The sequence below is a fragment of the Motacilla alba genome, chromosome 12, assembly GCF_015832195.1.
Source record: "Motacilla alba alba isolate MOTALB_02 chromosome 12, Motacilla_alba_V1.0_pri, whole genome shotgun sequence".
In the NCBI taxonomy this organism is placed as follows: Eukaryota; Metazoa; Chordata; class Aves; order Passeriformes; family Motacillidae; genus Motacilla; species Motacilla alba.
The window spans coordinates 12,532,486-12,555,271 of record NC_052027.1 but is presented as its reverse complement, the minus strand read 5'-3'; the positions used below and the strand labels follow the sequence as shown (position 1 = coordinate 12,555,271).

Here is a 22,786-nt window from a genome sequence, read left to right as displayed (position 1 = left end):
AGCTTGCTGCCCTGAAAATATTCCTGGCACTGGTTTCCTCAATGTAAAATCCTTTTTTTAAGGGAAATTTTTTCTTAAAAACATAGTTCAGCTTGGCAACTATGTGAAAAATAAATAAACAAGCCCATTCTCCAAATGTTTAATTTTCCCTTTTACTATACAAGACAGGCAATTTGACAAGTTTAAGCCTCTGTAATTGCGTTAGAAATAATTTAACAATGAAGAAGGTGACTTCTGTTTTTAGGTTTAATCTGTGTTTTTACTGTACTGGCAAAGGTAACGAAGAATCTCGGTTTGCAGTTATTGGAAGTAGTCAACATTCCAATGAAAGACAGCCTCTAAAGGTTGATTTAGTTTAAAAGAGAAAAAAGACTGTATCAGTTTCCCAAGCCCTTGCTATAATCCAGGGTTCTATGGCTGTTAAGATATGCAATATTGAAGAAATGGAAGAAATGTTGTGTTCCTATGAAAATGAACTATGATTATCAATAGCAAGTATCTTAGGTTGAGTAAAATCTCATCCTAATCTCATCCTGGCTATTACAAAAATTCAGAGCAAGTTTTGTGAGCAATTTGACATTGATTTACAGTTAAAGGGTTAATACAGAACTTGCACAGGGAGCAGATGCATTGGAGAGTTTAGAATTACGTGAAACCACAGACACACACTTCCCCCGTGGAGAAAAAATGCCAAAATGATGGACTGCCACAAAACAAACTTACCTGACTCTTATAATCAACAAGACTGCCTCTTTTCAAGCAGATCTTTTTGCACAACAGTAGCAACTAAATAGTTAGAATTCCAATTAAATCAGCAGCCCAACAGGACAGCATTCCATACACTCACTCATGCTAGTTCAACCTGCCACCTATTGCCAAGGCCTGTGACCCTATCAAGAGAACCTGGAAAAAAAGTTTGATTTTTGTAAATTTGCCTTCATTACAGCTTTAAGTCCCTTTATTACCTGATGAAGAAATTTCTCCGCATGGTGACTTCTTCTTGCATGGATTTTTACTATTATAACAATGAAGTCTACTATATTATAAAGTATTACATGTCACAGCATATCTCTCAGTTAAGACAGCCACGATACACAGAATATCACCATACAATTTCAGGTTTGAAGCATCCACCCATACACAGTAACACCTCAGCTCGTCAGAGGGCTTCAGGCATCGGCCCATACACAGAATAACATCACATCAGAAGGCTGTAAGTGTCTGCTCCCCTTGTTCTTCAGCCCCACCTTTCATACCCCTCATGTCCATGCATTGCCCCTGTGTGCCCTCTGCTCCCTTTGGGGGTTGCTCAGCACACCTGGGCACTCCATGGCTCATTGCTGTCAGTGCTCTCACCTGCTGCTCACAGCTGTGCCCATTGGGGATGAGGCTGGGCCCAGCCACACTCCTAATCACCACAAACTGTGTATCTACAATATCTAACATTATATCTGACATTATATATCTAGATCCCCTTCATTTACCCGAGCAACAGAAGGAATTAGAGTGGTTTCAAGGCTTACCCCTAAAAATACAGTTTGCAGGGTTCACTGACTGGAACAGTGCTTTGGAATCAGCTGGATGAAAAAACCACATATAAATCTTAAGTATTTATCACATCCTCTTTGAAAAAATGAATCCAGGTTATTACAGTTTTGTGGATGTGGATAGGTTTCACTTGGCATGCAGAACCACCATGTACTGCTAGGAGACCTTCACGGAAGATATTAGAAAAAATTACATAAAATCATATTAATGCAATTTTATTAAAAAATAAAATCTGACCCAGTTAATCCCATACAGAAGTTTCAGAAGTTAACATTTCTTAGAGTTGCTCAACTATAATAAAGATCCATCAAAACAGCTGCTTCCCTCCCAGCTGTGGGGCATGAACAGCAGCTAGCAGGTCTGGCTGCTTGTGTGTTGTGTGGAACTGCACTCAAAGTGTGCACAATAAAACAACTGCACTTTTAAGCCATTTCTTTTTAATAGTATAAGAAAAGCTCAATGAATGAAATGGAATAAAAATATTTTATTTTGGTATTTAACTTCTAAATTAAAGTATGACAAAACATTATTTCTGAAAATGTCAGGTGCAGTCAATTTTCAACAGTTGATGTGTCCATGGACAGGTACAAATTATGGCAACAACTATACTCCCATGCAGAATGCTGAACACACTGTCACATCTTGAGCCTTCAACTTTCCAATGTTTTTTCACCCTCCCAGAAAATACACTATGAAATATCCAATGTCCACACACTTGAGTGTAGCAGAAATTAAAGGGATCCTTTCACCATTACCATGACGTTTAGAATTTACTAATGCTTGAAAACAGTAGTAAGCTAACCTCTAAGTATGCATGTTAACCTATCTTTAAAAATATTATTTTTACAAGGATTTTTGCTCCTATTTCCAGCATAAAGAACTCTTGCCAATTCAGTACTATGTCCTGCCAGTATCTCAATATATACAGTACCTCACTGTTTTAGGAACTGTGGCTTTGTAAAAAAGCTATACTAAGTTAGATTAAGTATTACTTCTCTTACTTTTGTAAACTTTAGGTGTGGGCCATCCTAATCTATATTTTCACTTAATTATATTGTCTTTCTTCTGAGTACATAAAATATGCTGCTTCCACCTTAAACTAAGAAGGAATAAAGGAATTTTTCTTCCTTCCCACCCCTAGATGTGACTGTCATCTGCATAGACTTTTCAGAATTATCAAATAAGTTTTGCAAGATTGTACAGCAAATTTTGAACAAATAAAAATATTAGTGACAAGTGATTCTTTGTGCAACTGCCTTCATCCCTTTTCAACACTCAGCTTTCTTAGAGCTCAAAATGAACACCTAATTTCATTTCATAATACTGATTCTGCCACTGTATTTAATGGAAGAAGGAAATCTTCCCAATCTTTAGCCCAGCATTAAATAACAGTAAGTGAGCTGGGACTTCCCATGGATGAAAGCAGCATTACCTTCATCAGCTCACTGCTAAGAAATTGCCTCCTCCTCCTCATGTTGTGCAGCTTTGGCATTTCTATGCCCAGCAGATCTTCAGCACACAGGTTGTGTCACCTTTCTGCTTTGGCTTATTCAATCCAAACCCTTTCTCCAGTAAAATAACAAGAATTGCATCAAATCATTGCTGGATATCCCTCATAGCTGGATTTAGTGGAGGAGCATTTACCTCTAAATGAGTCTGCCTAGTCTGACCTTCAAGCAATGGGAAAAGATGGAGACTTTTGCCTCCAATAAGGCTCAAGGCACAGCCTTAAAAAATCATCAAAGGCACAGATGATTCACTATGCGTGTAAAATTACCTAGGCTTACTTAGATACTGCAAGTTTTGAAGCTTTCCAGGTAGTGTTCTTTGAAATTCAGAAAGCAGAGAGAATAAGGAACATTTCATTACTGGACAAGGCCCTCCAGATCCAACACATGCTGATCCCAATGATCACAGAATTCCATATTACAACTGCAAAGCATGTCAGAGTTCTGCCATTAATTGTTATACACAAATAATTGTTACAGCACTTTCTTACTCCATCTGTGATAACAATGTCAAGAGTCCTTTGTTTGCAAATTCCAATGATTAAATATAAACTGACCCCAAAACAAAACAAACAAAAAAACCAACAAAACAACCCGTGAGCTTTACAGCTACTCAGCCAAAATCATCACTTAATAGTTCTATCTCATGCTATTAAAATGGATAATAAAATGTCACAGTTAACAATGTCTAATTCTCATCTATTAAAACTAAGAGAATATTTGAGGTATCTGAGTTCTCCCTTAATTCTCTTTAAAGTAACCTCCTGCTAGTGGAATGTGAATACAGGTCAAATGAGCCACAATTTGACTCTGTGACCAGAATGAGCAAAGGCACATTGGTAAGGTGTCCTCTAGTATTTGCTGCTCCCATGCTTACTGTAATAGTACCTGGAACTGCAGTTACACAGATGCATTTAATTTCAGAAAAGTTGCTCCTGGGAAACAGGGGGGACATTTTGGATGAAGATTTACCCACCTGGTCACTGCAGGAAACAGGACATGCCTGCTCTGTGTCAGCAGATAAAAATGGCCAGTGGTAGCTTTTGCATTTTTCTTTAATATAACACTAGTGACAGTACACAATCTTAATCAGTAAGTGATGATAAATAGTGTAAACTGCAAAATAACCCACTGGCTTCTGTTCACTGCTTGGCTCAAGACAAAGTATTCCTGCCTGTTACCTGCTAGTCTTGGCTTGTTTTAGCCCAGGTGGTTTTGTAGCACCATGTCCTCAAAAGTTATTATGAACGCCCCATAAAGCATACTCCTCTCATGTCTGAACAAACCTAGAATATCTTCAATATAAGATGTAGTCTTCCTTCTCCCATCTCTTTATTCTTTATATTAGCCCTTCAGGAAGAAAAGAGGAAGCTTTGTTTCCGTGGTATCATTCAGCATATGGAGGACCTGTATTTTTGCCTATTATAAGAATGATCCTCAGCCTCAGAGTGTGCTGTTTGTGAGTCACCACAGCCAGGCTGCAGAGGAGACATGGGACATTAATGCACAGGAGGGAGACATGCACTGGAATTGAATACTGAGACACATCAGCATCTGGGAAAAGGAGGCTGAGGAAGAGAGCTCAAACATTTTGAAAAGAAAATTATTTCTTCTGATGGAGAATTTCTTGATCTAACCTTTGGCATTTTATCTTGCTTCTGAAAAAAATCCTGTTCTCATTCACTACAACACTCCTGCCATCAAGTACATCAGCACTTAAAACTAGAGGCTGGACTACAAAATTTACTAAGGCTTAATGTTCCAAGCTATTTTATGTCCAGTTGCAAAGTTATTCCTAGCATAAAATAGTAAATTTTGATTATGGCATCTGTAAACAGTGTAATACAATGACATTTAAATTACAACAGGAATAATTTTAAATGTATGCTCTTCTGTTTTTCATGCTACATTTTTCAAATCATGAAAGAGTTTTTATAAAAATACCAACAGATTCAAGTTTACTGGCCACAAAAAATGGAATAACAGATCTTCTTCAGGGGCAGTTTGTTCCTTCAAGTAGATTTGGTGCTGAGACAGTGTGGTAGTTAAAGCACAAACAGTTGATAAAGTGGCAATGCATAACAATGTTGTAATGTATTATAAAGGAGCAATTGCCTGCAGTTCATCAGTGTGGATGTGGCAATGAAGTTCTGCTTTACATATTCCAGGCACTAAGAACTTTGTAGCCGTCATTACAGGAGGTTCTTCTTCCCCTATAAAAGAAAAAAAAAAAAGAAAAAAAAAAAAGAAAAAATTGAAACAGTGATTTTTGTACTCAGTCAATATTTCAGAAACAATGCCAAGAAAACTTATGAAATGCCTCTGCACCACCTTGCCATGCATTCCTGAGGCTGAACGATCATGCTCAGCAAAATGCTATCTAGAGGTACAACAGTGATTTTCTTCCCAGGCAGAACTCCTTAGGGAAGACCTTACTAGTGAATGGACCTAGTAAAGGTTTGGTTGTTGGTACTTCATCAAAATTAAACTGGTTTGAACTCCAGTTGAGGATGCCAAATATGATGATATCTTTGAGAATCTTTACTTTGCAGACCAGTAGTCTGCTCAGGAACTGCACTGAAGATAGAAAGAATTATAAATAAGGTGATTTATTATTTTTATTCAAAAGATTATATCAAACTGGCCTTTTAAGGAAGAGAGGAAGGATCTTCTTTTGAGATGCTAAATGTCAGAGCTATTCACATCTGTTCTGATCAAGTAACAGGTAAAATAAGTAAAAAACTGAAATGTAGGGTGAATTCAGAGCAGTAATTTGGACGTGTCTATCTCTCAGAACAAGAATAAAAGCTTCAAAATTCTGCTTACTCCTCTCTTTAACACACATATAAATACTAGGGCTGTAAATGTTTTGTATGTCTGGGACTCTAAAGAAATTTAATAGGTTGCACTCTAAAAGACAGATGATGCTTTTAGAGTCAGTTCCAGATGCTGTCTCCTTTGTAACCTGTACCTCATCAGGATTTGGGTGAAGGAGGTTTGGGGGAGTCAGTCAGGGTGGTGCTTTTGGATGAGGACAGTAAATGGGAAAATGGCAGAAATTGTGGTTTCTTGAGACATTGGAACATCAGCAAGAGCTCCAACGTTTAACCTCTACAGCTGAAGCATGTTAACAAGGGGGTATGTGACTTGAGAATTAATTACTGGGAAGACTGCCTCTTTCTTCCTGTGCCTCCTTGCAGCTGGGACACCCAGCTGACAGTTCAGCCATTGAATCAGAAAGGGGACACTGGAAAAGAATTCTTACAGGGAGGCCCTACATTTTAAACTAGCATCCTACTTCCACTAGAACCTTTACAGAGATCATCTGTAATTTTTCCCACAAACGTGAGAAAAGACTAAGTTAGAAGATGGTAGGAAAGTAAAAAATATAGTTTTAATTCTGAAAACAGAGCAATTGTGGCTTAATTAATTAATTAAAACAGTAAATCTGTATTTTTTTCCACCTGAAGTTTTTTCCAGATTTTAACTATTTAGCCACATCGGCTATCTAACTGATAGGTGCTACATCTGTAAAACAGCATTTGTATTCTCTTCCTCTAAGATAATTCTGGCATCAAACAGTAGTTATGAATTATATAAAGAAGAATAAAAATTCATTTACCCAAGAGAAAAGTCGAGTTAACACACTGTCAATACTCATTCCAGAAAGCAGAACAGCATACAACCACCAAAATACAATATTCACCTGTTGTAGATGTGTGGGAAATGGATGTGTACAGAGTTTAAGTTTTACACAGCATACTGTGTAAGCTTTCTGTTAAATCTTAAAAACTCTCTACAAATCCATTTCCCACATAGCTGCTTAAGGAAAATCTCAGCAGAGCACTTTCATCTTATCAACACAATTGCTGGAACACTCCTCACTGAGGGAGTTATGATGCCAGTTCAATATCCTCTAACTAGTAGGGTTGGATGAGTTTTTTTATACAGCCTGAGGCAAATTTACACCTTCTAACTGGAGGTATCTGAGCTGGGTATCTATTCTGGAGAGTGTCTTCCAAGCATTTCAATTACTCCATTGAAAGCCATTTGTTCATTCCCCAGCCCTGTGTCTGGTGAGAAGCCTGATGTCATTCTGAAACTTGAGTTAAGCACAGTACAGACGATACCCCTAAAGGATCCAGTATGTGCTGGAGCAGAATAGGATGCCAGGTTTGGATTTATGGCTGTCTGTGAGAATGCTTCACCACAGCACCCTCTTGATTACACCACACAGCTGTCAGCTGAAACCCCAGCTGCCAAGGAATCCCTGGAAGGAAGAAGCTATCTCTCCAAGAATAGGTCAATTAATGAGCAGTGACTTATTAATAGCATTTTAGTGAAATCTTACCTAGCTAAGATTTCCTCCACACACTGTAAGTTTAGGAAAAAAAATTCATTTTTCCAAAGTTACTCTACCTATTTTTATTTTTAATTTTTTATTTTATATTATATTTTTATTTTATATATTATTTTGATTTTATATTTTTAATATTTTAAATGTTATATTTATTTTTACCATCTTTATACAATGTTTTCCTTTCTCTGCAGCCTTCTATATGGCTCCTCACATATTATCTTACCTATCTGGAGATGGCAGAAATATGCACAGTAACTGAATGTAAGTTTTGATACACTGCTGTATCTTACCTAAACCTGATGATGAAGAAACACTTCCTGTAATGGAAGACGTTTCCATTTGGTCTGTCAATAGTCCTTCCATTAAAGGTAAAGATAATTCAGATGAAGGCACAGATGAATCATAGATCCCAGAATCTCGAGGCATGTCTTTCAGATTTGAAGCTTTAACAACATGTAACAACGGCTGAAGGACAGAGCTGCCACCACCTTGAATGTCCTGAGTTTCTATATCTTCTCCAAGGTTTAAGTGCTGAATTATACAGTGAGAGTCTGAATTCCCCACTGAAATGTTTAGATCTGTCTTCAGGTAAAAATCACCATCCACCACCTGTTTATTCACCAAGTCATTCAAAACCAAGCCTGAATCAAATTTTTCCATGACAGGCTCTGAGTAGTGTAAAGAAGGTGGAGGGAAGGGAATGAATTGTTTCTCAAACCAATCTGGTTCCTGATCAATGAACTGATGCATGTTGCAAATAGCAACATAAAGGGACCTCCCAGATTTGCTCCTGAAATAGTTCCTTTTACTGATGTTAACAGGAAACACCTCTGAATCCTGGACACTAAGATCTCTGGAGTGTAAGTGTGAATAGAGCTGGGGGAGATTGTCCATGAGTTTGTATTTTGTGCTCAGATCCAGGATAGCAGGGATGTCTCCCTCACAGGAATAATCAAAGTAGACTGCAATGAACTTGCAGAGGTCAGCTGAATTCTGCTTTGCCTGACGAAGCTTCTCTGCAACAGTGAACACAGCAAAGAGAAAGGGTTCTCCTTTTCCTGCATCTTTGGTTACTCCTCTGTGCTTCCAGGTCTTTTTTTCAACAAAGTATTTCATTCCTTTGGAACACACAATGATGATAAACTGTGACTCATTTATTTTTTTAATAAGCCACTCCTTCTGATCTTCTTTACAGCTTTTCAGATCTTCCCACAAATCTAAAGCCACCTAAAAAAAGGAAAAAAAATCTGGCTCAATTTTATGTATATAAACCCAAAGTGGTTCCTTAAAAAAAACCAAAACACTATGGATTTGATATATAGCAGTACTTTTTGGGGAATAAAAAGAACATAGAAAATGTGGCTGGATCAAGTAAATTACAATTAACTTGTGTAATCAAATTTGGTATCATCAACCTACAACAAACAATTGTGCTTGCCTCAAACAATTAACCATTGTATGTCTGGGTCCATAATGTCCTGAATGGAGGGGAAGTAACGGAATCACAGGATTGCTTAGATTGAAGAAGACCTTTAAGGTCAAGTCCAGCCATTCACCCAGCCCTGCCAAGTCTACTACTAAACTGTGTCCCTAAGTGCCATATTCATTTATCATCCTTGCATATTAATGAAGTGTGATGCCAAGAATTTTCATGTCTAGATAGAAACATAATTAGTGCCAATAATATCAAGATCTTCCAGTTAGGAGGCAAAACAACAGCAATTTTATCTGATGAGAAAGCTCTGAAAATTTTATCCTAGGAATTTATTTTATTTTGTACTTTGGTCAAGCTTTCTGACCATTCCACATGATCTGAAATGCTTGTGTACACCAAGATGAGGGACACAATGCTTTATCTCACAAGAGGAAGGAGAAAAAAACAGATGTAAAAAACTTGCATAACAGACACACATCAAAGCCACTTATAAAATCTTCTTTGAAGCATTTTTCCAGAGAACAACAATTTCTGCTCTGCTGTGTCACCCACAGCAGAGTGGAAAACTTTGCCCCTTCAGAAGACAGAGTAGGTGGATGCCCAGAACACAAGGACTCCTGAAAACTGCTGCCACACAGTTGGCTACAGGAAGAAAGTGATCCTGCCTGAGGTGCTGGTCAGCTGGACTGGAAGATCATTGTCAGCTCCTTCCAAACAGACAGCTCTAGCCTGGGGAGGAGAGGGAATGCATGGGGAAGAGAGGTCATTTTACTGGTGCTTGGGAGATGCAGGCAGTTTAGTGTCTGGTTTTGTCTCTGTTCTCCAAAATCCTGTGTGGCCTGCTATCTGTGAGAAAGGATTTTTACTATGGACAAGCTATTATTTGAAATGGCTATTAAATGTCACTGGTTTTATCCTTTGAGAAAACATTCCAATTCCATATGAAAAATACTTGTGCAACTCTTCTGTAATGCATTAAGCATCACTTTTTATATTAAACTCCACAGCTTTAATAACAACATGTATTACTTCTAGAAATAGGTGCTATCAATATTTTGTTATGTAATTTTTGTTTGCTGTCCGAGACCATATATTCCATGGTTAGAGCAGCAAGAGCTCATCTCAACACTATTCCAAAGAGGAGCAGTGTATTAGGGCTAAAGAACATCTCTAAAAGGGGTTTCAAGGAAGTTAGTTATAAAATAGTTTATCCTGAACTATTTTAAGCAGATGAAAAAGCTGTGACCATTCCCACCAAACACATGGCCTCGGCTGTGTTTCTGTGTTTGGTCACCAGAGAGCAGAGTTGCTGTAATGAAACCCAGCTCCAGCTCATCCCAGTCATACCCCGGGGGTGGGGAAAAAATGCAGCACAAAGAGACCAGCAACTGTCCTGCCTTTTCCAGCTGAAAAGTGAAAAACTGGTCACATAATGATTCCATTTCAGACAGCAGTATGAGATTCTCAGCCTGCTCATTCAAAGTGGCAATTCAAATGTCTGTCTCCTACCATTCAAACAAAAACAAGAAAAAAAAGAGCTGCTGATTTCACAGTATTACTGGAACAGAAGGAAAGCAAAAAAATAAAAATCAATTAGTAAGTACATGCTGTCAACAAGTAATCCTGATAAGGCAGTTTTTGCTTTATGAGCAAACTGATAGATTCAACTTCTTTTAAATTACAATACAAAACACACCAAAATATATCAGGTAAACAACAATACCTGTTTGTGGCTGCTGACTATAAAGATACTAAATAGAAAAAGCGCTTAATTCAAAGCAAGCTAAACATGGCTGAATGAAAGTCCTGAAATAATGATCTTCCACTGTTCTGCTGGTTTGAGTTGTTTTGGTTTTTTTTACACTGGATAAGATCTCTTCAATTCCCCAAGTAAAGAAAATTCATACACCTTAATTTAGAAAAATAACAAAAGTTATCTCTGTGGGAAGGAGTGACTGAAATACCTACTTATCAAGCACAGAATTTTGGGAGTGCTGTTTCAATTAGGGAAAAGTTGTTTACATATGAAATGTTGAGTTTACCTCACAGCCACAGAAGTCCTGAAGAAAGTAAGCAAAGCACTGGATGACATTGATGTGTTTCTGGCAGTCTTTGCTGGAATAGCAGATGAACACTTTTGGCCGGGGCCGAAGTCTTTCCACATGGAGACCTGCAGCATATGCTGAAGATTCTGAGCTCTCCTCATCGAGATGGGAATATATATTTTCTAAAGTGCAAGAGAAAAGAAAGTTCACACTATAAAGCTTGGTTTTATTTTGGGTTTTTATTACTTTTGTAGGCTCTTTTGTAGGCTCATGTATACTAATGCATAAAGTAATGTTTGGGGTTTTTTCCCTAAAGATTTTCCTCTCCTTTCCATCCTGAAAAAGTAAAGTTGTACACACTCTATTTTACCAGCTTAAGATTTGCTGCATATGAAATACACCTTCAAAGTTAAATGTGCAGTTATTTCTGCCCAACTCAGAAAACACAAGGAAGATTTATTTTATAGATAGAATGAAGATGTTTCACCTGTATTCAGCCTCAACAGTCTTCACAACAATGTTTCGAACACTATAAGCCTAAAATGTACAATCTTCAAGAGGTTCCTGTCTAACAAAGTCTCTTGTTAAAAAAAGCCAATCCACAACATAAGTCAGGTAAGAATATTAAACTCCAGGTCCACAGACCCTTTCAGGATATCCTACAAGATTTCTCTAGTGTATATATACACACCCGTGTTTGGACATTAATTTGACATTAATTTGAATTAAGATATGATTAATTTAAACCAAAATAGCTATTAGTGTTTATTTCCTTGCATAGATCCTTTTATGTTGGAACATAAAAGTCTGGCCTTATGCCAGACTAATTCAATCTAGTTTTACAGCTGATTAAGCTAATTTGGAATAAAGTATGAGTATTTCAAAATACAAATATCCATCTAGGGATTCAATTCAGAACAATTCATCAGGAATAACTATCCTGGAACAACTCTCTCTGTAGACAAATCCTCAGTGATTTGTCTGGGTTTTTTGTTGCAACTGTGCTAGCTGTGAGCAAAGGGGATAACTGCAGTAGACCAGAAGGTAAAAGGATTTAACCCAGCTGGCATACAGCACTTGCAGTATATCTCAGTGCCAAAATTCAGGTGGATAACACAGATACGTGAGGTTTGGAGAAGTAATCTCTTTTTCCATTATTCATGAAACCACATGATTCTTTACACTTGATATAAAAAGCCAATGTATTTTTAACATTTAAATGTATCAAGTGTTGCTTGCCAGCTCTTGGATACAGAGGAGAAGTCAGCAAGGAGAAATGGAATCTAAAAACATCTGCAAGTAGGGCTTACAGTAAATTTAGGAAGATGGCTTAGAATGAAAGGTAAATGCAACTTCCAGGAAAGTGAGCAAATCTGGAATAGCAGCTGTAGATAGTATTCCAGACAGCACGGTGAATTGTATTGGCATCACATGGCTTTACTTTGCTTCTGATTTAAAATAAATAGGAATTAGATATTTCTGAGTAAAATAAGGGAATATTTAAAATAAAATTAAATTCTTAAATTCTGTTTGTAATCTACATGGTCACATAGTACTTTCTCAAAGAAAAAGAAACATGAAATAAAAAGTATTTTCCAATATTGCCTTTGTTCTCTCCTTTCTACAGTGAAGTCTTGATCTGTGATACAATACTGTCTAGGCAACCAATTACCATCAAGCACTGATGAAGAATTTGCTACAGCTTTCAACACACAAAAAGCTGAGGGGAGGAAGGACAGAGAAACAGAAAAGCAAGCTTTTCAGATAAAGGCGTTTCCAGAGTCAGCCTATCAATGAGGACTGTTCTGGCTGCAAAAGCATATCTTGAGTGGCACTGTACTGAGTGAAGCCTCCCACCTTGCTGCTTCTTGCGGCACATCACAGTGAAAAGCGTGGCAAAGGCAGAGATGACAACCAAAGGGACTGTGATGGCAATGGCTCTGATGGGGCCAGCCCACGGGGAGTGCACTTGGGAAAAGAAAGCACAATTAGCCACATGCAAATCAGCTGCATTACAATTAACTCAACCAATGTTCACACTGGGAATGCAGAACTGCTGCAGTACTCTATTATCAGGTGATTGTCCAAGATACAGTCCATCAAATATGCTCAAAGATCATGTTCTGCTCCATTTCAATGAGGTTTTATGGTGGTCGCCCCACTGCCACAGCATCAGAGTGACTCTCATAAGTAACCTACAACTCACACCAGCCCCAGGAGAACAGCCCTGTGGCAAATAGCTTGGATGAGATATGCAGTGGTCATTTGGACCTGCCATGTTTTGGTTCCAGGGTGCTGAACTTGCTCCTCAGAAAGAACTGCCTTCCTGCAGAGATCACCCTCAGCAATGTGCGTTAGGATTCAGTGCATTTTATCCACTGCCTCCATCTGTGGCTGTTTTGAGGCTGCAGTTGCACTCTGAAATCCCTGTTTAGCTTCTCAAAAACTGGTCTGATCCACAGGCACGTGAAGCATTCACCTGACAGGTTCTCCAGACTGCTGGCTTTGGTACCAGGGCTAATGACAGAGGTGATGTGTTCAGGCTGCTCCCACAGTTTCACTGCAGTACTTCCACACTATTGCACTCTTGGATGCATGCAATTAAGGTTATCATTCCTCATATCCACATATACAGCAAAAGCCACTTTCCCACAAAGATTTCCAATAATGGATTGATCTAAACTCCACTAAATATAAATGTACAGAGATGCACATGTGTGTGCTCAAGTGTGCATCTCTACTCTTTTTTCATTAGGTCACAAAAGCACAGCACAATTATCTCAATAGTCTAGATTATGGCAAACAGACAAAAGTCAAATAGAGATTTATTTCCAACATAATTAAAACTGAATCTAAATTAATACAATAAATATAGTATATTGTTTAAAAAACAGAATTCATACCTGGTTTTAGTGCATAGTGCATTGTTTTCCTTGTTGTATTAGTGTCATCAACCAGCTTGGAAAAGTAAAAGATTAATTTTATTTTCTGCAATATGAAAATAACTATAACAGCTTTTATGACCAAATGTGAAGAAAGTTACTGTTCAAATAGTTAAAACTAAAGAGCAGCACAAACTAGTATAATAAAAATTGACCAAGAAAGAGAATTCCAATTAAAAAATAAAAATCGAAGTCCAGGAATTATGCAGGCCCATAACTTCAGTTTAAGGCACAAAGTGCTGTGCACTCATGGAAGCAAAGCTATGGAAAGGTCAAGAACCTTCTGATGCCTTGAGATTCTAGCCTTGGTATTTTTCAAATCCTGTACCACATTAGTGCAGAACTCTAAACTCCATATAAAGTGCCAGTTAACTGTCCTCACAGTTTGGTTAGACAAAAAATCCCTCTGGGCCTGTGTTCCAAGGATACCATACTGCCTCAGGCCCCAAAAAGTATAAACAAAAGTGAATTGGGGGGGAGCAAACTGGAGAAATTTTACTTCATTACCTGAAGGTGTAACTGGAGGATTGACCCCTGATATGTAAATGGACCAAACTTATATCTGTCTGAAAAAACTCCTGACCATCATCCATTTTGACTGTAGCCCCCTGGGGAGGCTTCATCTGCCCTTAATATACCAGAAGGCCCTTCATTAAATATCTCTGCTTTTATTCTTCTAACTTTGTCTGGCCTCTGTTTCTAGGTAAGCCTTAAAGATGCATCATTCTAGAAAATTTACTTGCCCAAGTTACTTCAGTAGGGATACCTGGAGTTCAATTCTACCAGTGTAATTTGAAATATTTTCATTTTAATCCATTTTCCCATTAACATATTCACTTAGGTGTTGTACAGAAAACTGTTTAGAAATGTTACCTCAATGATATAATCCCCTGGAGACACGTTCTGAAGAACACAACTTGTAGTGTCTGTGTTCTGCTCCTACATAAAGAAAAAATACTTTGAAAGCAATTCCTATACTTGAAAACCTAATAAAGAATTCACATTGATTTAGAAATAGGCAGTGCACCCTTGTATTAACACACCTGAAACCAGCAGAACTAAGCCTGCCCATTCACTGATACAATCATCTGCCTGCAGAACTGACTGGTGTTATCCAGGCCCAATGGAGCCCCCAAGGCTGGCTTTTACTGATGAGTGCTATCACAGCACAACTGTTATCTACATACATAGTTCCAAATAGTTTTACAATTTTAAAACTGACACTATTTTATATTAAGTTTTTAAAGTTTCTGTAAGACCTTAGGACACCTCATTTGAATAGGTGTTGTGTTCTTAAGAGCTGTAAAAAGCAGCCACGTACCTGTCTGCAGGTCTTTTGCTTAAACAGCCCTTCATGCTTCAGTTTGTAGTGAAGAAAGTAGTACCTAAACCCAAAGTTGTGAGGTGCATGATCAAAGGACACTTGCATGTTAAAACCTTGCTGAGTAACATTCACATTCCTTGGCTTCCAGTCTGTCAGAGGAGATATTGATATCATGAATTGCAAAATGACTCTTCAAGTACAGAAACTTTTTCTAAGATTAATATATAGAAATATTACATTTTACTTACAAGGTTTGCAGACAAGGTTTTCTGGCTGTAGTAACAATTCACATGCTACAAATACAGAGAAAAAATATTAATTATACAGTATCAAACTGCTATGCTCTTTAAACAGAGAAAGAACAAGGGCCAAAGTAGGGAGTTCATCATTTTGAATACCATCACTTCTGTCCCAGACTCTAATATGCCTGGACTAAATGCATTTTGCAAACTTAACTCCTTTGTTATGATTTCAAGTCCCTTCTCATCTTTATATGAGAAACAGAGATCTATTAATTTGAATATCACATTTCTTAGTGAGACAAAAGATATAACACCAGGCACAGCACATCAGGAGAGGAAGTTAAAACTAGTCTTAAATATATTTACTCAGAATAAGTAAGTATGCTGAGCACTACTACCAATGGTACAGCGTTAACAGATAGACTTGAAAATACCTTCAGCAAGTTTTATAGGGAAAAAACACCCTTAGCAGAACAAATATCAACAGTTCACCTTAAAGGGTACTTGCAGTCACCCACCATACTGTGTGAGCACTGAGGAGCTTACTCAATTTCTTCTCTCCACCTCCAATTCTCTTGCTAAGTAACTGCAAGAAATTCAACTTGATGTGCTGCTATCTAATTTTAAATGTCCTCCTCTACATCTGTCTTTAGGTGGCTGTTTTTAAATTGTAATCTCAAAGGCAAAAAACAATCTGCCCTTCTTCACAATGTCTAGAGAGGAGCAAACCATCTTCAAGACTGAGAACCACAGGAAACCCTGCTCTAGGCAAACCTGACATAATCTCAGGCCTACTTGAGACTGCTCTTGTGATTGCTGCCTAACACTTATGATCACACACCACAGATTTATCTATGGCATGAAAATTCTTTCTGCTTAACACCCAGATCTTCCTTCCACAACGGTGTCAGTAACTACGTAACCCAGACTCACCCACTACATCCCTTTGCTGGGAAAACCAAAATGTTGAGGGGAGGGGAGGCCCACTGAAGAGATGATAGGCGATACTATTCAAAATGCAATGCTACAGGATATGCAACACCACATTACATGCAATACTTACATCGAGTTCGGAAGAAAAATGGGTGATAATTACTTTCATTTTTAATGGAAGGAAAAGGAACAATCTTTACAAAGTAATCTGTTTCAAACTTCAAGTTTACAAAGGGCTGGGATTCCATTCCCTACAAAAAAAGAGAAGATTGGAACATATTTAAAATCAACAATCATAGCTGAAAGTATTTTTCAAAACCAGCCCACAATTTTGCACCCAAAGGCTGAAATTAATACATTAAGAATCCTTTCTCTACCCCTCTATTCCAAACTGACAGGAGGAATCTCAATCCTTAGCTGGATGTAGACTACTACAGGTGTGCATTTGTACCCCAGTCACCAAAATGACAGTTTCCAGCTTCAGCAAAGTTTCTATCAAAAGGAAAAAGATCTGTCTCTAAAACAACAACTATCATTAATTTCACCAATTACACTTCTGGGAACCAACCAACTCTTTTACAAGGGCATGGAGCAAAGGACAAGAGGGAATGGCTTCAAGCTGGAAGAGGGAAGGGTTAGATTAGATATTGGGAAGAAATTCTTCAGTGTGAAGGAAGAGAGGCCCTGGCACAGGTGCCCAGAGAAGCTGTGAATGCCCCATCCCTCCGTGTGTTCCAGACCAGGCTGGATGGGACTTGGAGCAACCTGGGATAGTGGGAGGCGTCCCTGCACATGGCAGGGGGTTGGAACTGCATGACCTTCAAGGACCCAAACCACTCTAGGATGATAAACACCTTCAAGACTACTCACAGTCAAACAACACTGAACCTTTTCTTGAAACAAAGCACTTACTGTTCGTTTAAAACTGGGGCTGAGCTGCTTTGGATCTTTTAAAACCATCTGCTGGCATTGTCTTCCCTCTGATTTTAACTCCTCAAGTATTACTCGAAATCCCTTCAGGTATTCAATCCCTACAAACAGCAGGGCATTTAAACAGAAGATTATTATTTCAAAATGCATAATGTGGTATTTAATGCAATTTGAATATATTACATTTGTCTTTAAGAATAAAACTGACCAGTCATGTGAAAAATGTTTGTATTTAATACCTGTTGCTGCATGTCAGGCCTGCATTTTCCATCTTGCCTATCTAGAATTCAGTCTTTGGCAAAGGCTACAATCACTGCATACTTGTGTAATGCTTGGAACAGAGGGGCTCATGTCTCATCAGGGGCTTCCAAATTACCACTGCAATGTCAGTTATCAGCACCTTCTCCACCTTCAGAACTACTTCATAGTAACTTCACATTTCCATTTTAACAATCAAATATAACATTCTTCTGGCAAATTATAGAAATAGTCCTTTATAAATTCTGAGACTACCAGATTAAAATGGTAACAATTGTTACAACTTCTTTAGCTCTAGTACAGGAAGGGCTAACAGAAAACTTGACTTAAATGGAATGGAATTTATTCCAGTGCATGTATACTTCCAGTTATTCATAACTGCTGCCAGAACTACACCCATTTTGTTCAAGTTGCTCTACTACAACTTAGCACGGTGCCTTTACAATGTTCTCATCACAGAATTACTTCATGATATGACTGAACTGAGGCGCAGTGATGTGAATATCCCAGGAAAATGCCAGTGTTACCCTGTGACAGTTTTGTGGCTCAGGTGTCAAAGGCACTTTAACTCTCACTACTCCAGCTAATTGCATCTCATCAACAGCATTACACATATTTATCAATGACACAGTCACAGCTTTTTTAAGCTAAATGCTACACAAATCAAAATGAACTCATTTCAGTTTATGCTATGCTTGTCAACCCAAAAACTAAAATCATTTTCCACCACCTCCCCTGGTTCACTAGTTTTCACGGGTTTGTGCATTTTCATTAATGTTTCATAATTTTGTAGAAGATAAAGTGTTGCCAAACGTGTTCTTAGCATTTATGGAACAAAAGCACTTTATCCTTACACAAAGATCCTGAAAGTGCCCAGTTCCCAGGTTACCCAAGATTCCTCAACAGCAGTCCTCAACCTGTCCAAAGGATTTACCTCTGGTGATTACAAGAACACCAGGCTTTGTTTCCCGTGGATGTTTGATTCATCCAGTCTGCAGCTGAGGATTACCAAATGCCTTTAACTGCACAGCTCTGCAGAATTCAGTGGAATTTTCACGTATTCTTTTAAAGCCCAGAAATAAGTTTCTCAGTGGAAATGGATTTCTGCACATCCTCAATTTTGGACACTACAGCTCTAGTGGGCAACAAGGTACTTCCAGTGACATTGAAATAATTGAGGAATACTCTTAATCACCAGACCTGGCAAGGAAACACATTAAAGTCTGTATAGCTGTAATTAGATAATGTTTTCCTGTAAGACAATCTGCATCTTAAAGAACCTTTATGTGTACCAGGAACTAAACTCAATAAATGGCACTGAAATGCACCAAAGCCTTAGGGAAAATGAGGGGGGGACAGTTGAAACCAGGGACAGTTGCACAGGTGTGAAGAGCAGGAATTCACTAAGCTGGGATAGGAAAAAGCAGTGTATGACTGCAGAGAACATCCTAGTTTTAAGGGTGTTTATGAAGCAAGCCAGAAAAAATAGGAGCTTTGCAAAGGTGTTAAGATTTATTTTCTTCTTAGGCAGTTTGCATCAATGATTCCAAGCATAATTTAATTATTTGACTTAATACCTATGAGCATGAAGTTATTACCAAACCTATGACCAATGAGTCCATTTCCCTCTAGAACTTACCAATGGCATTTGCTGTCCAAAGGATCATCACAGCCACCTGTTCCTGGCATGCAAACTGACTGATAGTGATGTTCTGCACATCTCCAATCACATGTCTTCCCACTGAACTCAGGTAAGGAGTGCAGTCTAAAAATATGGACAAATAAACACTTTCAGAAAAACATTCTAGCTGACACAGATTCCCTAACATGTCTTCCAGACTGAGCAAAGTGAAAGTACCAATGCATTATTTTCTATAAGGACTACACAGCAAATCTAGATGAAGTTTTTGTCTCAAGACCCAAAATCCCACAAAACCTCACAAATCATTGAGCACAACCACTTGCACTGGTTGCCAACCCAGAGTTCACAGGACTCTCAAGGATGTCACCAGTTTATACCCCCAGTGTAACCTGTCCCTCATCACATCTACTGGGACTCCCAAAAGAGAACAACTTTTCCTTGCAGCTGTTCAAAACAATATAAGACTGACATTAATTTTGTTCCTGTACAGTGCTCAAAGCAAGAGGATGTTGGTCAAAGATCAGGCACATGTGAGAACAATAAACCATGTGAAGCCTGAGAACTGCTCAAGAAGAGCTTTTAACCACGATGCTGCTTGATCCTGACCACAAAGAACCTGCTGCTTAAATCCATCTCCTCTCTGCCTTCCATTCTGCAGCCACATCCCTACACACCACTTAACTGCCCCTGGCTTCACTCAGGACTGGTTTCATCTTACTATCCTCACAAAATACACTGTATTCCCTAAAATTACAGTGCCACAGCTTTAGCTTTCATCAAGAAAACAAAATGTAAACAAAAGATTCCTGAGTTTGTTGTTGAACTTGTTCTTTTTAAAAGAAGAAAACAACCCCAAATTTTATTACTTTTAAAGCTTTACAATATTTAGGCTCATGTTTTGTAGCAGAAAAGCAGCAAGCAGGGAATTCACTAGTTCTGGAGCAGATTATACATGAAAATGGGTGTGCAAAAACAAACATTCTGTTTCTGAACTAGTGAAACGAACAAACTCCAGAAGAAATTGATCAGTAGATTGTATATTACTGACTGATGATTAATTTTTTAAAAATGAGATAATTTATATGCTATATATTCATCTATACAGAGCTTGCAGAAAAGAAACATGAAGAATCAAGTGCTGTGATACGCCAGTACAGGAAATTTGAATTTAATTCACAGGTGTGATCTTAAAGGCAAGGAAAGAAAAATTATTAACTGTAAAGGAGATTTAGAAAATGGCTTTTTACTGTGTGAATAACCATGGCAAGGGGCCTTTTCTATAACTGTCACGGACACAAGAACAGAACACTACAACACTGCCCCTTACAAAAGCTGGGTGCTTGGTGCTGACTCCACTGTCTGTAGAGCTCAGTTGCTTTGAGCGAACTCAGGGACAGCAAGAACTTCCCCTCAGGAGGATAGAGGATCTCCTTCAATGGAAAGTTTGAAGTAACTGGTTTTTGCTAGGTCTGGATGTAATTAATAGAAAGCCCAAGATTTTGGATCCTGATTACCAGAATTTTATGGTCAAATGACAATTTGCCAGAATGGAGTATAGTACAAATGCCTGAAGTTTTACTGCAAGTTACTGATTCAGTTATAAAGAGCAACAGTTTGAGGAAGAAAACAGTATGGAAAAATCACACTTTTTAGGAAACTACTTCTTTTATTTGAATACAAGTGACATACTAAAAATACAGACATTTCTTTTCACCTGAATAAATAATCTAACCAACTAATTTAGCATCATAAAACACAGTTTCCTGGAGTTGCTCTGTGGCAAAATAAGAGCCTTTAAACCACAGCCAGCAAGCCAAATTTTCTTTTGTGCTCGCTTATTAAAGGTAAACACATATTTCCATACCATGTGAACTCTTTAGTCTTCGTATCAGCAAACTCTTTTCCTAGTCCTGCAGAACTCAAATAACTCCTTTGTTCAGGAAGCACACAGTGCCAGCAGAATTGTGAATTAATACTTCTCATTGGTTAAACACAGTTTCTAGTGCCAGAATTAATGGAAAAAACATGACACATACTGGGATTTAAAGAGACTCATTGTGTTAACTAAATGTGGGGATCCCTGTTCTGACTGGTACCATTTCCTAGTTTTCCTTATGTAGATTTAAAAAACCCCCGTACTTCTTTTGCAGTGGCTACCTACATCTTGTACAATCTGACACACTTAAATTTTGCTCATTTTAAGTATTAAGATCAAATTAGATAAAAAAATTCACAGTGAAGGACTGTAAATTCGGAAATTAACATAAAAATAGAGGAGCAAAAGGATGATCAGAATGAAACAAATCACTATTGTTAGGTTTCCTGATGCATGCTCTCTATGATGAAAGTTTACCTGCATTCTGCATCTGAGGTAATTTCTTTGGGTAGGCAGAAAAAAACACCTATGACTTGCACTGGCATTAAAACAAATATTATTTTAGTGTAAATCAAAACCTTGTCTTGACTGTACACTGAGTTTATACATGATAGCCATTAGCTGCCCACATGAGGATAAATTCATAATGTAGTTAGCAGTCCTGCTTTGACAGCAAACACCTTAAATAACCCCCAACAATAAGATACAACCATTTAGCAGGTGCTTGGAGAGGTCTGAAGGATTACTGCTCAACCTGTTCATCACTGTTACTGTGCCAGAGATGACTTTATTCTCACTTTAGCTGCAAACCCCACCACAGCTGCTGCAGCTCTGAGCCACCGCTCTGCACTGCAAACGCAGCCAGCAGTCTCCCACTGGCCTGGGCCTTGAAGACTGCAGCTCATGAAAGGCTCCCACTGATCCAACTAAATGAAAAGAAGCTGTTCAATATTCATATTTAATATTAATCCTTGCAAAGACAATTTTTTAATATATTACCTACCTGCAAACACAAACTAAGACATTTTCTACCTCGCCTCGAGACACACTTTATGCCATTTTCACCCAAAATTACACATCAGAGAAAAGCTGCAGAAAGCTCAAAATAATCCTTTCCTATGTCCTTGTGTATATTGAACCTTTCAGTGACTACATTTTTCACAGAATAAAATAATTTTCTAGAATGTTCCAGTCAAATACCAGGCAAATTATGTAGGCCAACCTGAAAGAGAAACTTCTTCAAATTGTTAGATAGTTTCATTATCAGTGAGACACAGAAGGAGAACATCTACCAGACCCAGCAGACACAAATTTTCTAGATTTTAGAATTATGTCAATATTTTGACATTATTTTGCTTATGCCATTCTTAGAGCCATTTTAAGAGACGTTGCTATATATTGACAGCTGAGATGGAGGCCTTGATTTCTGTGAATACAGTGCAGATTTTCAACTTACTGTCATATTTAAAGGTGATGTTGAGTAGTCCATTGTTCTTCGTGACTGATGACAGCCCCTGCAGAGGAAAAACAAAGATAAGGAAAGTCTGAATGTAGTATTTGCATGAAGACATGGAATTGTGGTTAAAGTATGATCTGCCCGGTAGATGGGAATCACAGAAGCTAATTTTTGGGAGAAAATTATGTGATATTCTCAACTTCCACCACCTAGGTGAATTGTGTATGTACAAAACCCATATCTTTAATCAGGGTTTAATGACAAACCAAACTGGGTTCTCCAGGGGA

At 38.1% G+C, this 22,786-nt stretch overlaps 2 protein-coding genes across 3 annotated transcripts in view; both read right to left on the bottom strand.

Moving 5' to 3' along the window:
- LOC119706158 (translation initiation factor IF-2-like) overlaps positions 1 to 988 on the bottom strand; it is a 65,647-nt gene extending 64,659 nt beyond the window's left edge. The window contains exon 1 of the mRNA XM_038149415.1: positions 966 to 988. Coding sequence (XP_038005343.1) covers positions 966 to 988 — 23 coding nt within the window. The remainder of the gene's footprint in view (positions 1 to 965) is intronic.
- Positions 989 to 2,012: 1,024 nt separating this feature from the next.
- The window catches only part of IL17RD (interleukin 17 receptor D), a 43,094-nt gene continuing 22,320 nt past the window's right edge, over positions 2,013 to 22,786 (bottom strand). The window contains exons 2-13 of one of the 2 annotated variants that reach the window (XM_038149390.1): positions 22,500 to 22,557; positions 19,165 to 19,290; positions 17,250 to 17,368; positions 16,501 to 16,588; positions 15,411 to 15,455; positions 15,160 to 15,311; positions 14,712 to 14,777; positions 13,800 to 13,854; positions 12,754 to 12,864; positions 10,894 to 11,078; positions 7,707 to 8,643; positions 2,013 to 5,269 (exon numbers count right to left, since the gene is read on the bottom strand). In XM_038149390.1, the coding sequence (XP_038005318.1) occupies positions 5,154 to 5,269; positions 7,707 to 8,643; positions 10,894 to 11,078; positions 12,754 to 12,864; positions 13,800 to 13,854; positions 14,712 to 14,777; positions 15,160 to 15,311; positions 15,411 to 15,455; positions 16,501 to 16,588; positions 17,250 to 17,368; positions 19,165 to 19,290; positions 22,500 to 22,557 (2,058 nt within the window). In that variant the 3' untranslated portion in view covers positions 2,013 to 5,153. Of the gene's footprint in view, positions 5,270 to 7,706; positions 8,644 to 10,893; positions 11,079 to 12,753; positions 12,865 to 13,799; positions 13,855 to 14,711; positions 14,778 to 15,159; positions 15,312 to 15,410; positions 15,456 to 16,467; positions 16,589 to 17,249; positions 17,369 to 19,164; positions 19,291 to 22,499; positions 22,558 to 22,786 lie in introns of both variants that reach the window. The other variant, XM_038149389.1, reaches the window with a different exon arrangement.